General features: G+C 35.1%; 1 protein-coding gene across 1 annotated transcript in view; it reads left to right on the top strand.

Annotated features, from left to right (window-relative positions):
- The window catches only part of wg (Wnt family member 1 wingless), a 37,836-nt gene that overhangs the window by 14,216 nt on the left and 6,035 nt on the right, over positions 1-17,585 (top strand). Inside the window, exon 3 of the mRNA XM_076415344.1 lies at positions 11,631-11,935. Within this exon, the coding sequence (XP_076271459.1) occupies positions 11,631-11,935 (305 nt within the window). The remainder of the gene's footprint in view (positions 1-11,630; positions 11,936-17,585) is intronic.

The raw sequence follows: 17,585 nt of genomic DNA, 5'->3' as shown, positions 1-17,585 counted from the left end.
AGCGTAAAAATTAAATCATAATGGGATTTTAGCCAGTGCAACAGGACGACTTAATTAAAACTCTGTCCCTGGCCTTTCAACGTTGTAGTGAATGAAATGATGCCGGAAGATATTGATGACAAGCGTGGCATTCGGTATAATGGCGTAAGAATCTTGATGATTGTATTTTTCTGTGTGGTTTGGGTTTGGGCTTGTGAGACAAAGTTGGTTAAAACGCCATTGTTACCGACAGTATTACTCTTGGCTTTGGTTTGAAAAACTGATAGTGGATGAATATTCTAGATGGTCAATTGAAAAGTCCCCGGGCTACCATAGTTTTTTTTTATTCAACATAATTCTCTTCAAGGGTGATACACTGATTATAGTGACCCTCCAACATTTCGATACCATTTTTGTAGTACGATTTGTACTTTGGTTCAAAATAGGCCTCAGTTTCGGCGATCACGTCTTCATTCGATGAAAATTTCTTACCAGCGAGCATTCTTGTGAGATAGGAGAACGGTAAATAGTTGTTGGCGGCCAGATCTGGAAAATACGGTGGATAAGACAGCAATTCGAAGCCCAATTCATAGATTTTTGGCATCGTTTTCATTGACTTGTCACGCGGTACATTGTCTTGGTGAAACAGCAATTACTTTCTCTTAAAATGCGGCCCTTTTCGGCGATTTCGTCCTCCAGGTGGTCCAATAACGCTATGTAATAGTCGCTGTTAATGGTCCTTCCTTTTTCAAGGTAGTTAATGAAAATTATTCCATGCGCATCCCAAAATACAGATGCCATAACCTTGGCATGTTATGTTTTCCACCGTTTTGGAGCGGGTTCATCGTGTGCAGTCGAGTGCAGTCGGATGAGTGTCGATTGGACTTCGAAGTGAAATGGTGGAGCCATGTTTCATCCATTGTCACATATCGATGCAAAACTTCGGGTTTATTACGCTTGATCATCTTCAGATACTGCTCCGAATCATCAACTCGACGTTGTTTTTGGTCAAAAGTGAGCTCGTGCGGCACCCACTTTACACAGAGCTTTCTCGTACCCAAATATTCGGGAATGATATGATGTATACATTCAGTTGGTATCTTTAGAGTATCTTTTATTTCATTCAATGTCAATTTACGGTCATTCAAAATGATTTTGTGGATTTTTTTATGTTTTCGTCGATAACGACCTATTTTGGTTCTAATTTCACCACGTCTAAACTTAGATTAGTAATCCTTTATGGTTGACTTTCCTGGAGCAATGTCCGGAAACACAGCATCAAACCAAGTTCTTGCTTCAACTGTATTTTTCCCTTCAAAAAGCAATATTTAATCAACAACATTTTTTCACAATAACAAAAGTTGCTTCACTCAAAACGCTACAATTCACTAACTAATGATCCGACAGCCGTTAAATTTATACACGCATCTTTTGAGGGTTAGAGCTATTTAAAAACATATGGATTTAATTCTGGTAGCGCCATCTATGTGTCAGGCCGTGGTCTTTTCAATTGACCTGTTGGATATGCAGATTAGATATATTAACTTATTAATTAATTACAATTATTGCTCTGTTATACGTGCATCAATATACAAGCAACACATGCAAAATTAGATACATGGGGTAGATACTACATAAACTATCATTAAGATTAAACACTTATTAAGATGTAGTTAATTAAGAAAATACGTTTTAATAGCTGTTAATCTCAAATAATCAGAATATCGTAGGTGGCAACGAGATATAGCCTGTAAGATTCAAAAATTATTTTTATCACCTTAAAACATAGCCCTGTATGTATAATATATGACGAAATAAATTCACTGCATGAAATAATTGATACACAGATTGCTCTAGATCAAAAACCCATCAAAATTTAGAGAGACTGTCAACAATTTAAGCGCCAACTCTGCATATAATAAAGAAGAACGGAAACAATCTCGTCATCGACGACGTCAATTCAGTTAAATATCGTCCCCGACCTACTAGATCAAAGCACATTTCCTCGATTTCGGTCCGTAACCCGATACTTTTTGAATCGAAAACAGTTTAATCAATTCCGAGTGGAACCCTTCCGCGAGGGGCGACGCTAACTGAAAAAGGACGATGCCGATTAAGATCTTCGAAATAAAAATCGAAATTTTTCCGACGTATTTATCGAATAATCGATGCGACAACGGGGTATAGCTAAACGGAACCGACACCTCGTGAAGCTTAAAGGAATATTAATGCCAGTCCGTGGCTGTCGATCGACAAACTAATTTTTTTCGGACGATAAGAAAGGATCGGGTGTCGGACGGTCGAGTGGACCGTCCGATGGGTCCCCTTAGGGTGGTACCGGTGGGTTCTGGTCAAGATTTGGATGTATTCTAATATAGTTCTGATTATATTCTTAAATAAGTTTGAGTTTTTGGAGTTTTGTTCACAACAAATGGTGTTATCGTGTATTAATTTTTCTTTTGTGTTGAATATCTCTGAATTTGTACCGAGTAAATGACATTTGGGGAAATGTTATTCTTTTAATTCCAATTGAAGTAGCACGCAACCATGCTTCATCGATTTAAAGACGTAAATACTGGTTTCCACGTTTTAAAATTGGTGATTTTTATACCGAGGGGAAAGATAGTGCTAAAAAGTCCAAAAGAAATATGGAGACGAGGATCTGTAGTCACTACTCTATAAAACCATCAATGGGGATCGCTATCGACTACAATTGATATGTTTGAGCTAAACACCAAACGGAAAACTAGCGAAATGAGAGCAAAGACACAACATTGTTATTCTTCAGCTTGACAACTCTCGACTAGTTGTTGAGAAACCGGAGAAAACAAAGTTAAAAATTTTAAACCTTATGTTTAACTTTATTTTATGTTTTAAAACGAAATCTTGGATAATTTCGCAAATTTCCATTTACTTTTGGTGTTATGGGACGTTTACGTAGCATTGGTAACTAATGAAGAACTTGGTTTTGGGTCTCGTTAGTTTTGAGATCTGCTCTGCTTTTGGTTTTACTTGATTTGTCAAATTTGGCCTACCATCGCGGTATTTCGCTATTTTTTCTGAAGGAATCACGAATTTACCAAATTATATAATTAGATTTTTGCCATTTATACCTGTATTTCTACGTCTTTAGTCTAATTGTGAATCATTTGTGAAACTGTAACCTTCATATCTTCATAAAATATGACGAGTCTTCTTTAGCTTCCCATAAATTTAGATGATTCTTTTTTCTATAACCAAGAGTTAAGAGAGACCAAGAGTAATATTTCCTATGTTTTCTTTACGTTATACTATTTTAATGAAATCTATTGAGACTAAAGTTCTATATATAAAAAAAACTACGAATTTTGACAAGACCATTCAGTCTAATAAAATAATACTAAACCCACAATAGTTGAGACGTTATTTGTTGCGAACTGAAGCTTATTATTCACTGTTGCTTTTGTGGCTTTCCTACGTTTTTCGAGTGAGCATTTCGAGTGAACGTTTTAAAATTGGTGATTTTTATACCGAAGGGAAAGATGGTCCTAAAAAGTCCAAAAGAAATATGGAGACGAGGATCCGAAGTCACTACTCGATAAAACCATCAATGGGTATCACTATCGACTACAATTGATTTGTTTGAGGTAAACACCAAACGGAAAACTAGCGAAATGAGAGCAAAGACACAACATTGTTATTCTTCAGCTTGACAACTCTCGACTAGTTGTTGAGAAACCGGAGAAAACAAAGTTAAAAATTTTAAACCTTATGTTTAACTTTATTTTATGTTTTAAAACGAAATCTTGGATAATTTCGCAAATTTCCATATACTTTTGGTGTTATGGGACGTTTACGTAGCATTGGTAACTAATGAAGAACTTGGTTGTGGGTCTCGTTAGTTTTGAGATCTGCTCTGCTTTTGGTTTTACTTGATTTCTCAAATTGGCCTACCATCGCGGTATTTCGCTAATTTTTCTGAAAGAATCACGAATCTGCCAAATTATATAATTAGATTTTTGCCATTTATACCTGTATTTCTACGTCTTTAGTCTAATTGTGAATCATTTGTGAAACTGTAACCTTCATATCTTCATAAAATATGACGAGTCTTCTTTAGCTTCCCATAAATTTAGATGATTCTTTTTTCTATAACCAAGAGTTAAGAGAGACCAAGAGTAATATTTCCTATGTTTTCTTTACGTTATACTATTTTAATGAAATCTATTGAGACTAAGGTTCTATATATATAAAAAAAACTACGAATTTTGACAAGACCATTCAGTCTAATAAAATAATACTAAAACCACAATAGTTGAGACCTTATTTGTTGCCAACTGAAGCTTATTATTCACTGTTGCTTTTGTGGTTTTCCTACGTTTTTCGAGTGAGCATTTCGAGTGAACGTTTTAAAATTGGTGATTTTTATACCGAAGGGAAAGATGGTCCTAAAAAGTCCAAAAGAAATATGGAGACGAGGATCCGAAGTCACTACTCGATAAAACCATCAATGGGTATCATTATCGACTACAATTGATTTGTTTGAGCTAAACACCAAACGGAAAACTAGCGAAATGAGAGCAAAGACACAACATTGTTATTCTTCAGCTTGACAACTCTCGACTAGTTGTTGAGAAACCGGAGAAAACAAAGTTAAAAATTTTAAACCTTATTTTTAACTTTATTTTATATTTTAAAACGAAATCTTGGATAATTTCGCAAATTTCCATATACTTTTGGTGTTATGGGACGTTTACGTAGCATTGGTAACTAATGAAGAACTTGGTTGTGGGTCTCGTTAGTTTTGAGATCTGCTCTGCTTTTGGTTTTACTTGATTTCTCAAATTGGCTTACCATCGCGGTATTTCGCTAATTTTTCTGAAGGAATCACGAATCTGCCAAATTATATAATTAGATTTTTGCCATTCATACCTGTATTTCTACGTCTTTAGTCTAATTGGGAATCATTTGTGAAACTGTAACCTTCATATCTTCATAAAATATGACGAGTCTTCTTTAGCTTCCCATAAATTTAGATGATTCTTTTTTCTATAACCAAGAGTTAAGAGAGACCAAGAGTAATATTTCCTATGTTTTCTTTACGTTATACTATTTTAATGAAATCTATTGAGACTAAAGTTCTATATATAAAAAAAACTACGAATTTTGACAAGACCATTCAGTCTAATAAAATAATACTAAACCCACAATAGTTGAGACGTTATTTGTTGCCAACTGAAGCTTATTATTCACTGTTGCTTTTGTGGTTTTCCTACGTTTTTCGAGTGAGCATTCTCACATTTCGCCATTCAAATCTCGGCCTCTACAACAAAAAAAAATCAAAACCTCCCCTGTAAACAGCGAAAAACGGGCTCCGAACCGGAACGGCGCGGTATCTTAGGTAGCAATTACTCCCCGGGGACCGACGATACAATCCCGAACACATCCCTCGAGGTGTAGCGTTACAGCTCGAGCTCGACGGCGACGATTCACATGTCACCGGCACGTCAGACCGTCAACGGCCTGTATGGACGTCGACCTACCCCCCTTTTATTAGCCGGATAATGCGAGACGGCCGATCTAAAACTAATTACACGTCCAGAATACGAATGCGGACGGTGGAGATCGATCAAAACAAAAATGACAACCACCTCCGAGGCTATTTACGGTCCTTCCATGGCCTTTGATGATGATTCTGTAAGTGGTCGACTAATTTAAATGAAAAGGGATGGTATTTTTTGTGCGTGCGCGTGTATATGTCCGGAAATACTTGTGTTTCGCCAAAGGGCTTTGAGCCGGTAGAAGGAAGGGCAGCTCTCTATGTGTGTCCAGATGTTTTGTTAATTCGTCAATGGAAATTACGGGGTCTGGATAATGTTGTTTTTTGATGTCTTTGTGGGGAACGTACAGGGGTTCGATATTAGGGACTTTAAGATGTTTTTTAATTGCGATTGAATAACTAAAAGAAGGATTTTCAACACAATTAACTATTTCTGTAGAGAATAATTCAATGATTGCGGCAATACGCGCATGGGAGATGACTATTTTTTGTTGCTTCTGTGCCTGGGAATAGGAGTAAAAACAAGAAATAGTTCTGCATTTGATTTTATTTGTAGAAAAAATGCTAAAAGCAAACTCACTAAAAATACATAAAATTTTTTTATAAAAACGATTTATTAACTTATAACGAAAAAAGTAGAGTCCAAATGTTTAAACATGAACTGTTTTACTTTTATGGTTCAACGGAATATTCTCTTACCAAACCAACCAAACCCCATCATGTTTTCAGTGTACTGGATATTCAGAATCAAGTAATTTCAATTGTTTTAACAGCGATGACAATGCTTTATCTTTTGAAAGATCTAAGTCTCTTATTAAGTCATTGAGATTTTCAGAGTTGACGAGGTGTGGTATTTTTGAGGTGTAGTACCAAAGTACTGGTATAATTTAACAAAATACGATATACTACTATTTGTGGAATTAAAATACACTTCCTATTAATTTTTATAGATTTTTAAGAATAAAAAAATTAATTACTACAATAATAACAAGCTAATGAGGTGGGGTGATAGTACAAGGGTAAGTCCTGCTTGACAATTTTAACTCTTAGATTATTTCAGTCATTCAGTATCTTTTGTATTCTAAATTATTAAAACTATTCCTTTCTTTCTTGTTCATATTCATTTCCTAGCATTGAATTTTTTTTTAATATCATTCTCAGATATTTTGTTTTATCGTCATGGTTTTATTACATCTTATTTCGGATATGCTTAGTACCAAAATATTAGTATAATTTACTAAAATAAGATATAATGCCAACTGTGGAAAATGAACTTATAACTTCTTTGTTTCAAAAAACAAGTATTAATTTAATAATCTTATATATTAATATACGACATATTGGATATTACTATTTTTCGAGTGATTCTTGCGTCAATATACAAGCAGGACGAGTGTTGGATAATACATACATAGTTTCAATCTTCTGATTTCCTATGTATTGTCCAGCGGCTGTATTGCTTCAACGTTGTTGTGATTTAGCAACCTTATGTCATGTATTAAGGCGAAATCTTGGATAACATTGATTAATCGTAGAACTTTTTTTGGCTACGTTGGATTACTAATTAGTTTGATGTTTAGTGCAACCCCATATTTGAACCACATAGGTCCAAATTGGGTTTATGATTGATAAACCAATCTCTTTGATTTTAGGTCGAACTGCGAATATCTTCCGACTAACCAATATAGTTGTTTGACTTTGAATCTAATCTGCTTTGTTTCTTATCTTACTTAATGTTTCCATTTCAACCTACAAAGAGATGAGTCAATCACATTAGGGTGCACTAAGACTTTTTGAAATCCTTTTCAAAGGAAATAACTTTATTATAGACATAGTACGGAATATCTACCATGTCACACAACACTACTTTGGAACCGTTGAATGATGGCTACTTTGGACTTGCTAGAAGAATGCCATAGTCGGATTCCACACGACCAAATTGATTTGTATAGCAAAACAGCAGTCGGTTAGCTAATACATTTGATACTGTTCAAGTCCAAGTTGTTTCCGTTTTGCAAGAATATCCTTTTTTGAAGTTAGGTATCAGTTTAGATGCATAAAGTTATTTTAGCGTTCTCTGTCTAAAGGAGTCGATAATAAGTTATATTCATTGGTGGGCATTTTCCTCCACGCAGAGTTAAAGCTGTATGGATAGACTTTGTTTAATTTGTTTTGATTTGAATTTATTTTAATATGTTTTCAGCCGAAGTTGTATTTTATTGAGGTATGTTTGGAAGTTGTTTGATGCATTTTGTAACCATAGGATATCGTATAGGCCTTGTTGTGGCACTCTTGATTACATTAGATGTAATTCGCTTTTTATAGTCTTGTTTTATGGTAAATTATCTATTTGTAATACAACATTTTCGTAACTGAAAGTAAGGATGAGGGAAAATTACAAACCTGAACATCGAAAATATGTTTAAAACGTATTAGTGTTCTTAACAATTTACCAATTACTATGAAGTTATTTATTACAGTTCTTCGGTAGGTCGTAAATTGATTATTGAATGCATCAAAAGAAAGGTGACAAATTCGAATCATCGTCGACTCTCTTCCTTTTCTCTAACTTTTCTGTACGCTCAATTACCCCGGGATGACTTCCATTATACCAGCGTTCGAGTAACACTGAAGCGATTGTATAAGATGATTCGGTTGATGATTCGTTGCGAGCTCCTTTCATCCCGGCCCGTAAATTCGGTTATCCGAACTCGGCTCGGCCGTGACAGGCCTGAAACTTTCTATTTTTCAGCGATTTCAAGCTTGGGCCCGACGGTAGGCCGATGTTCACCCAAAATTATCCGAGAGTAATCGCGATTTTCCACTTTGATCGCCACCATGATTGCTTAATGGCGTGGACCAATGTCTCGCGATGACAAATGGGTCTGTTCTTTACAGGTGCTGATGTTTTCGTTCAGTCTCGGCATAGATTTATTGGTACTGGCATATTTATTGATGCCGTTTGACGAGTTAAATAGACCAGTAGCCCGAGTATAAAATTGGTTACACTACGGGTAATTTGCGAGCGACTATAAAGTCATTATAGGCACATATTAGGAACGGACTTACTGTTCCTATTATTCCAGTAGGTCATTTGTCGTTGTGTCACTTCGTATTAGATGCATTACTTCTTGAAATTGCTTCATTCTGAGGATATCTCGGGCTTGGTGGGAAGCCTACGAATTTTTCGGTTGAGTTTTTTAATTTCTCTTGATGAAACTGTTAGTCTATTCTACGAAATCATCAATATAGGACACCGTTTCTTGTAAAAACGTTACAATACCGATAAAATTCATTTTGTTGGTCGATATTGATTAATTGAAGATTTTCACTTAATCATTTGGAGGTTTTGAATATAATATAGCATGCCAATGAACAAAAGAGAAACTATAATACCAAATAAATCATTAATTATGGAATATTATTTGTTTGGATTCTTTGAAATAAACAAATAGTACCATGTTCTAGGATACCATTTATGGTAAGATTCTTTCTTCATTAATCCTCTTTCCTTATTTTTTTCTCTTCCAAAATACTATACTATAATTTATGATATTGTTACTAGTCGTTGCCGACTAACCGACAATAATCCTGCAGTATCTGAGTGAATCTTTCTTGTTTGTATAATAATAATAATAACTCCAGTTCTTTACTTTTGTTTTTTAAGTGTTCTTTCCAGATAATATTATTTATGGTTATTGGTGCTTGTGTTGTGTGATTATATTTGAACTGCACATGTACATATTTACTTTCGTCAATTTTAGTTTCCCAGGTTTGAGTTCATTTATTTTTATTGTTGTATTGTAATTTTCGTATAGCATCTTCGTTGTTATCTTCAATAACAATTATTTTAACTAAGTAAGCTTTTTTTGCTCGAGACTCAACATTCTGGCTATAAAATAAGATTTTACTAGTTCACATTTTTGCTTCGGTAACATTTTCTATAACTGCGATAAGGCATCATGCCATACCTTATCGAAGGCTTGTGATATATCTACGAATATTACTGAAGATACCTTTTATACTTTCATCTGTTTTTTCAAGTACACCTGTTATGTTGTTGAATATTTGCTACAAATCTAAACTAGTATGTAGGTATTAGGTTTGTTCTATATATATAATCTTATATCTTCTTATATATCTTTGATATTACTGGTAACTTTGTGATAGGTCTGTAGGTTTTTATTTCATTTGGATGGTTTAAATTGAAATTCGAAACACAAAACAGAGCTTTTTGAACATGTACCTGACTTGTCTGAAGCGTTTGTCGTCATAGCTGTTTGAGTGCTAGATGGACCAATGTTGACTATTGTTTATTATTGAAACAGTGATATGAAAGCACCAAGGCAAGTTACACAAAATTTTTGTGAGAGATCATCTTCATGAAGAACGTCGAGCTCACCATGTTGATTGATCAACATCAATCCACCGTTATTGAAAATCTCTATAATTTTCCAGTTGCGTGTGATTTTATGACGAACCAACGTTTCTAATGATACAACCAAAACAATTGATGGTAAATGATTTTATGGTCGGTGTTTTGATCACCATATATGCGCGTCGGTTGTCCACCCTGTACGGTTTACCAGCTCGGGCTATCTGTATGATTTATGGGCGTCGATAAATGTCGATATCGAAAAAATTGAAATACTATCGATACCGGACATAATTCTACACACGACATGACATACTCAGCTGTTAACACAGCCATAAACAACGCAGATCATACGGAGCTGTCAAAGTGGCCGAGCTGCGAGTTTATTATACCATATCGGTTGTATTAGCGGCCGATTGAGTTTATCGAACTATAAAAAGCCCGATATTGTTTCGTCCTGTTCGTTTCGCGATATATCATCTCGCGAACTCTCATCATCGTTACTAGCGTTGGGTACTATCGAGTGAAAATATCCGAAACAGTCTTTGCCTATACTCTTGTTTAAAAATAAATTTTCTTTGCCCGGTCTCTTCCACCCTTCCACCCTCAGAGATGTCTTGTTTATTCAATGCAGGTCAACTTTTGTTAGCAAATTGAATCCTTTAGAAGTGTCATTCTCAACTCTTCTAGCATCCAGAAAAAATCCTTTCTAATTGCTTCTTCTCTTATTCTGATTTCACTTTGTTCGACTTCTCTCTTGTCTCTATTCTTCAACTTCTTTTTACAAAAAGTGTAACAGAACACCTTACCTCTAAAAGTAATTCATTACTAACATGTATCAGGATTAAAAGAAATATCTAATTATTACCAGTTACTATAGTTTTTACCATTCGCGCTGGATAAACTTCATGAATGGATTGACTACTTCCATCTTTTGGTTGACGAATTGTACATTTACTGGCCTAAAACGAATGGATAGTGTATTGCAATAATTTTTTTTATTAATTACATCTTACATTCGATATGCTTAGTAAAATCTTAATTCACTAACTAGTACTTCGCACTAACACTCCGAATCACACCCGCTATGGGTTCGATGGGGATATCGCATTGAATCAGTTTGTTGGACACGTAATATGGGGCATCAACGGTGACTCGCAACGCTTTATTCCGGAACCTTTGGAGGAAATTTATATTAGATTTGCTAGTAGTACCCCACAGTTCAATAGCATAGGTCCAAGTATTGACTTATACAATAAAACCTTGTTAAATACTTACATATATAATTTCAGTTATGTAACTACAGCTTTGTAACTATATGTATTTTCCATGTCAAACTTTGATCGAAATGCATTCCCATATATTTAACGTTGTATGTTTGCGGAAGTTCATGACTATCCAATTTTACAGAGTGACATGTTCTTCTACAAAGGGTGAATGTCACATGGGTAGATTTTGTCTCATTTTTTGTCTCGTTTTGTTAAGAACAAGTTGGAGGTTTTCTTGTTTCTGATATTGGATACTTGTGTGATGATAAAACCGCTGTATCGTCAGCATATGTTGTAACACTAGTGTTTCTTGAGGTCGGTAGGTCAGCTGCATACAATATATATAACAATAGACCAAGAACACTACCCTGCGGAACAAAAATTGTAATCTAAACGGTCGATAGTCGTTTTTAGTTGATATTTCCCGTAGCTAATTATAATTTTTCTATTTACATAATAATTTTTTCAGGCTGTCCAGAGACTGCGTTCATCTACGCCATAACCAGCGCCGCCGTGACCCATTCCATAGCTCGAGCCTGCTCGGAGGGAACCATCGAGACCTGCTACTGCGAGAAACACTACCGCAGGCCGCAGGTGTTCGCTAACGGGAACGCGGCGGGAGCGGTGGCCAACGTCCGGGACTTCGAATGGGGCGGCTGTTCGGACAACATCGGGTTCGGGTTCGATTTCAGCCGGGAATTCGTGGACACGGGCGAACGTGGCAAGACCCTGCGAGAGAAGATGAATCTTCACAATAATGAGGCGGGAAGATGGGTGAGTGAATTAGCATTTTAGCATTGGTTGAATGTTTATTGGCGGATAAGAAACGGAGCTCGGTTAACATAAATTCGCTAATTGCGATCGATGGTTCGTTCTAAAATCGAGCCGAGGATACATTAAAACATAAAATTAATATCAGAAAGTTAAATAAATTACATCCATAAGGTAAATAAACTAACGGTAAATTTGGCAACATCGACTTTTGTCATTTCGGCGTGGCGGGGGTATATTGCGCCGACGGATATACGAATAGAGCCGAAAATAGTCGAATCTCTGGACCACGATGGTTTTTACTGTATACCATCGAGCCGGAGGTCGGGGAAAAAGCTGACCAAATTAATATGCGACGTACGTAGGTCGTAATGCGTCGTCCGATTTAGCCACGACATGCCCCCCCGCGGCGGACAGATGTCTTGAAAGGATCCCGCAGAGAGAACACCATGTTACAGCAGTAATGTGACAAAGTGATTTTGTATATGCAGCTATCTACGACAAATCTGTAGGTAATTGAAATTGTTCGCGTCCTGTTCTAGCGAAACGACCATTTTATTACCTTACCCACCGGGTACGTTTATTCAATGATGAAAAACTGTTTGAGGACATATTATTTCGACACAAATTCGCGATGAGACGTTAACGTAATAGGCAATGAATCAAAATAGATCAGGTTTATATATATATATATATATATATATATATATATATATATATATATATATATATATATATATATATATATATATATATTGTTATATTATATTTGCATTAGATATGCTTCCTAATATAAAATTAAATTATACTACTCAAGGTAAACCTAAAATTAAAAACTCACACACTATACAAATTCATAATGTTTGGTTCTTTTCTATCTTCTGATTTCCTGCCTCTTGTCTTGGATAACTTCGTAAGTCCACTTGAAATCGAGATCACCATGTAGTTTTTGGTTGGCTACGTGAGGATAAACATTAGTAATTAATAGAAGAGCTTTACTTTGATATTCTTGGATCGTCTGTGGTAGCTCTTTGATTTTGAGTCTAATCTGCTTTGCTTTTTGTCTAATATGATATTATTTTATGTATCTTGTCCTTAATCAGATTGTATTAAAACCTTTCAATGTACTTCTCTGTTGTCACTGACATTTAGCTGATATTCTTTTGAAGTACTTATCACTAACACATTGATTTATACTTCTTTTGGGTTCTAAGGGGTTATAAAGCTGTATCACTTCATTTGAAGGATTTTGAGCCCTATTGCCATTGCTAGCCAATGTATTTTTTTAGATCTACATTATTTTAGTGATTATCATTATGTTTATTTGGAGTCCTCCTCGCTTATTTCGTTTTGTCCCATTATTTCGAAACCCAACGGCGAAAAAACGCCGCTGACGATGTTTTCGAATGACCGACGGTTTTTCCGCAGAACACCAACCACGTTACGAGTTGTAAAACGATCCTAGACGAAGCGGTTCGTGAATTGTATTAGTCGAAACGGGCTTGTTCTTATTGCTCACATGCAAAGTGAGATTATCGACCACCATAACGCTAATAACAACTCTAAAATGGCCAGTGTTCGGGCTTTTTATCCGAAACAATTTAAAGCTTCCCCGCTTAAGTATATCAACCGGGCCCATAAAATGCCAAACAAGAAAATCTTCCTTAATTTAAGTACCTAGCCGCCGCGAGCGCAACATAATTTAATCTTATCCTCTTCAGAGTCCATATTCTAATATATTGCCCCATTAATTTTAATAGATTATATACAGCTGTACTCGTAAACTACTTTTTGGTCTCTATGCTTTAGTTGCAACATATCGGTCGGTTGCTAATTAACCTCATCGCTTGCCTCTGCCAGACCATTGCTAGTTAATTCGGAATATACTTTTTTACTATCCGCTCTTCTCGTTCTTTATACTTAACGGTGGGTTTTTCTTACTGCGGCTACTACATCGGTTGAAATAGCACAATAAATTGATTTTAACGGACTTATCCGTAAATTCTCCAAAAATGTAACCGCGGATTCAAGTTTATTTTGTTATCTTTTAACCGACTTCGAAAAACGAGGAGGTTCTATGTCCGGCTGTATATATTTTTTTAATGTATGTTCGCCGATTTCTCCGTCAATTATCGATTTTCAAAATTCTTTTTTTATTCGAAAGAGTGCACCTTCGAGGTGGTCCCATTGGAAATAAATCAGGATCTTTTGGGAGGAAGGGCAGGAAATTGAGGGAATCGTTCAAATTTCAAAGGCAGGTACAATGTTGTCACATATTTCTTTATCTAAAATAATCAGATATTAGTGTATAATGTTACTGTTGGGCTGATGTGACGGAAAATGATGTGACGGAAAATCGAAAGTCGTTCAGTGCAACGGCCATCAGTTTGTTTTTAGGCGTATATTACAGTATAAAAGACGTCCTAGAAATTCCGTAGGAAACTGCCTTAATGGTGTAATAGTTAAAGCGTTTAGCTCCAATACCTACCTAAACTTATTTATCTAGTTACAATATTATTTTAACTACAGCAACTGATCAGTTTGAACTCGGTGCCGAGCCCAAACAATACAAAAATAATAATATAAGTTTGTGACATATACACAAAATCAAATTACGAACAGAATTCCATTTTAGTTTTGCTTGGTATTTCCTTTTTATTGGTGCATTTTCTTTTTATTATGAAGTACCTATTGATGGTTTTTCCAATTTTAGTATGAAGTTCCCTCTCTTCTGGTTTCCATTAATTTCGATCTCTACACTCAAATACTTCAATACATTTACTTATTCCATTTTACATCCTCATTTTCGATATCTATTACTTCTGGACCTACTAATAACATCACTTTCGTTTTATTTTAATTCATTATTACTCTATGTTCTCGTATCATATTGGATCTGTTTAAGATTTTGTATACGTGTTCTGACCTATCAATCTGCAATATTTTATGTAATTATGTGCATCTATATTCCTATGAAACTTGAATAAAAAATTAAAAATCTTATCTGATTTGGAACTGCGTTTCGACGAACAGTGGGAAAGAGAAACGAAAAAAGAAAGAAAAAACCGCCACAATTCAATTAATTTGTACTGTTACGAAACTGTGACGTAAGATATCGGCAGAGAGAGCGCGTGTGGTCCGGCAACGGGCAGTACATTAAAATGCATATTAAGTCGTTCGGGGCGACCATTACTAATAAAGTGACATTAGCTCGGAGGTATCCACCGGACGCTTATTAAGGCAACGATCCCATTTGATGTGTTTATTATTCTTGCGCGGACCGTCGTTTTTCCGGACTGCGCCGCCGTCCAATCAAAGACGAATTTCGTTAATCGAACGATAACACAGCTGCTCGGAAATTTTTAGGGTAACGGTATACGGAATATGATCGGGAACGAAAAAAAAATTATCGGAAAAATCTTATCGGTTATATTATTATTTTTAGCTCATCGCAGAATTTCTTATTTAAAATACAAAGATGATTATCAAAGAATTGTCACTTTAAATCAATTTTCCTATCATTCTTTTTTTAATCTTTCTTAAAGTCTCCTTTTACCAACTAGGAGTTTATCTAGACTGGACCTACAGTTTAACGTGGGCTCCGAACTACGGTCCTCAGCTTAAGTCTACCGATTGGCGAGTGACCAACTTTAGAAATTATCCCAGAAGACATCCGGTCTTACCCAGCCTGGTTACTGGCGTGACTGGGATCATTTTCCTTGTTGGATTTTACACTCTTACCTAGAACATTCAAAAATTTTAAACAATCACAAACATAAATTTACGACCATGCCTCAGCGGGATTCGATACCGCGGCTATCGCAATAGTAGGAGGACCGCCATGTTGTCTTTACCACTGCGCCACCAAGCCGGCTATATTATGAATCATAATATGTACAGATATTTCTTATAGGCAGATAATTTAGTTTTCTTGTATTCTAACTTAAAATTATGTTTCAATTAAGTTCAAAATATAAGGATTAACTCTTGTGTACTGTTTATGAAGCTCTAGGCTTAATACTTATTAAAGTTTGACTTAAAATATACATAAATCTAATTCAAATTATGTTTCAATTAAGAGCAAAATGTAAAAATGTACTTTTTACTAAGTTGAGTGCTTAATACTTATCAAACTTTGTAAATATCTCCATAAATCAATTTTCTCATTAATTATTTGGGATTGTTATTTTTACTACATAATATTGAAATGATATTTCACAATTAAACGAGTTTAAAGTGTCACTTCTGGTTTTAATATATACAAATATTATAGATTGAAATTTTTTTGGTTTAATTTTTGTTAATTTGAATAAAACTACTTGATATAATTTATAAATCTTTATTGGGGATAATTTCTAGTATGTACTCTTTACTGAGTTCACAGCATACAAGAATTTTATCTAAACTTGAATAAGTTTTTATTTTTCTTATCATTAACTAGCGACTCGCCCCGGCTTCGCACGGGTGCAATGCTGATACTAAATTAAATACACTACAGAAAAAATATGAACGTTGTATATAAAAACATAGCGGCCCGCTCCGACTTTGCACGGGCATAAAATATATATGCCTATGTCACTCAATGAAAACATGATTAAAATCGATCCAGTATTTTTGGTTCATTCATTACTGCCCTTGGCCTGCACGTATTAAATTTGGAGTAAAACAATTCCTCTTCCCCTATACTTACTATGAAGATTTCCTGCTATCTTTGGAATATCTAAATTCATACAATTTTTATTACATTACACATTTTTAAACGCAAATTTTAAATTTGTAATATTTCCGAAAATATTCGTTTAATTTACATGCTGTAAGGAACCATATTAATCTATATTAATTGCACACTGTATTTAAGGTACTTAATTCGATAAGGATTAATGCCGTATTGCTTAAAATAGCTTCCTAAATAAGCCATTTTCTCACGTAAAAAGTAAACAATAAAAATGGTTAATGTGAGTTATCCCTAAAAGATAAACATATACCATCGCGGACTTTTTTGTAGACCTTTTTATGGTGTACAATACTGTAGTACATTAATTTGATCTAACTCGTAGGGTTAGGCAGCGTTTTTGCTAATTGCTAAATAAGCCTAAAAAAATAGGTTAATTTACGACATCACGTTAGGAACCTCTAAAATTAGCAATGTTGCCTTTGTATATTATGCATGTATTATACATATAAACCTTCCTCTTGAATCACTCTATTTATTGAAAAAAACCGCATCAAAATACGTTGCGTAGTTTTAAAGATTTAAGCGCACATAGGGACATAGGGACAGAAAAGGCGACTTTGTTTTATACTATGTAGTGATATTACATATGCTAATACAATCTTAATTTACAAAATAATTTGTTAACACTGTTATGTTGTTATTTGTGTATATCCATTTGATTTAGAGGTCATCGTGCAGCTCTTCGTTAGTTACGTAGCCAAGAGCATTGGTAATAAAGCATATAGCTTTGTTTTGGGTGCGTTGGATAACTAATCGGTTTGATGTTTTAGTGCAAATATTTATGTGCCTTAGGGTCTTATGTCTTTTGATTGATAAACCAATCTCTTTGATTTAGGCCCAAGTTGAGAGTTTCTTCTGACGAACCAATATAATTGCTAGCTTTTGAGTGCGATCATCTCTGCTTTTTTGCTTTTTGTT

This window comes from Rhynchophorus ferrugineus, unplaced genomic scaffold, assembly GCF_030347505.1.
Source record: "Rhynchophorus ferrugineus isolate W39M unplaced genomic scaffold, kcgeb_rfMv2 rfM9, whole genome shotgun sequence".
Taxonomy (NCBI): domain Eukaryota; kingdom Metazoa; phylum Arthropoda; class Insecta; order Coleoptera; family Curculionidae; genus Rhynchophorus; species Rhynchophorus ferrugineus.
Note: the sequence above shows the minus strand (reverse complement) of the source record. Positions and strands in the feature narration are given on the sequence as shown.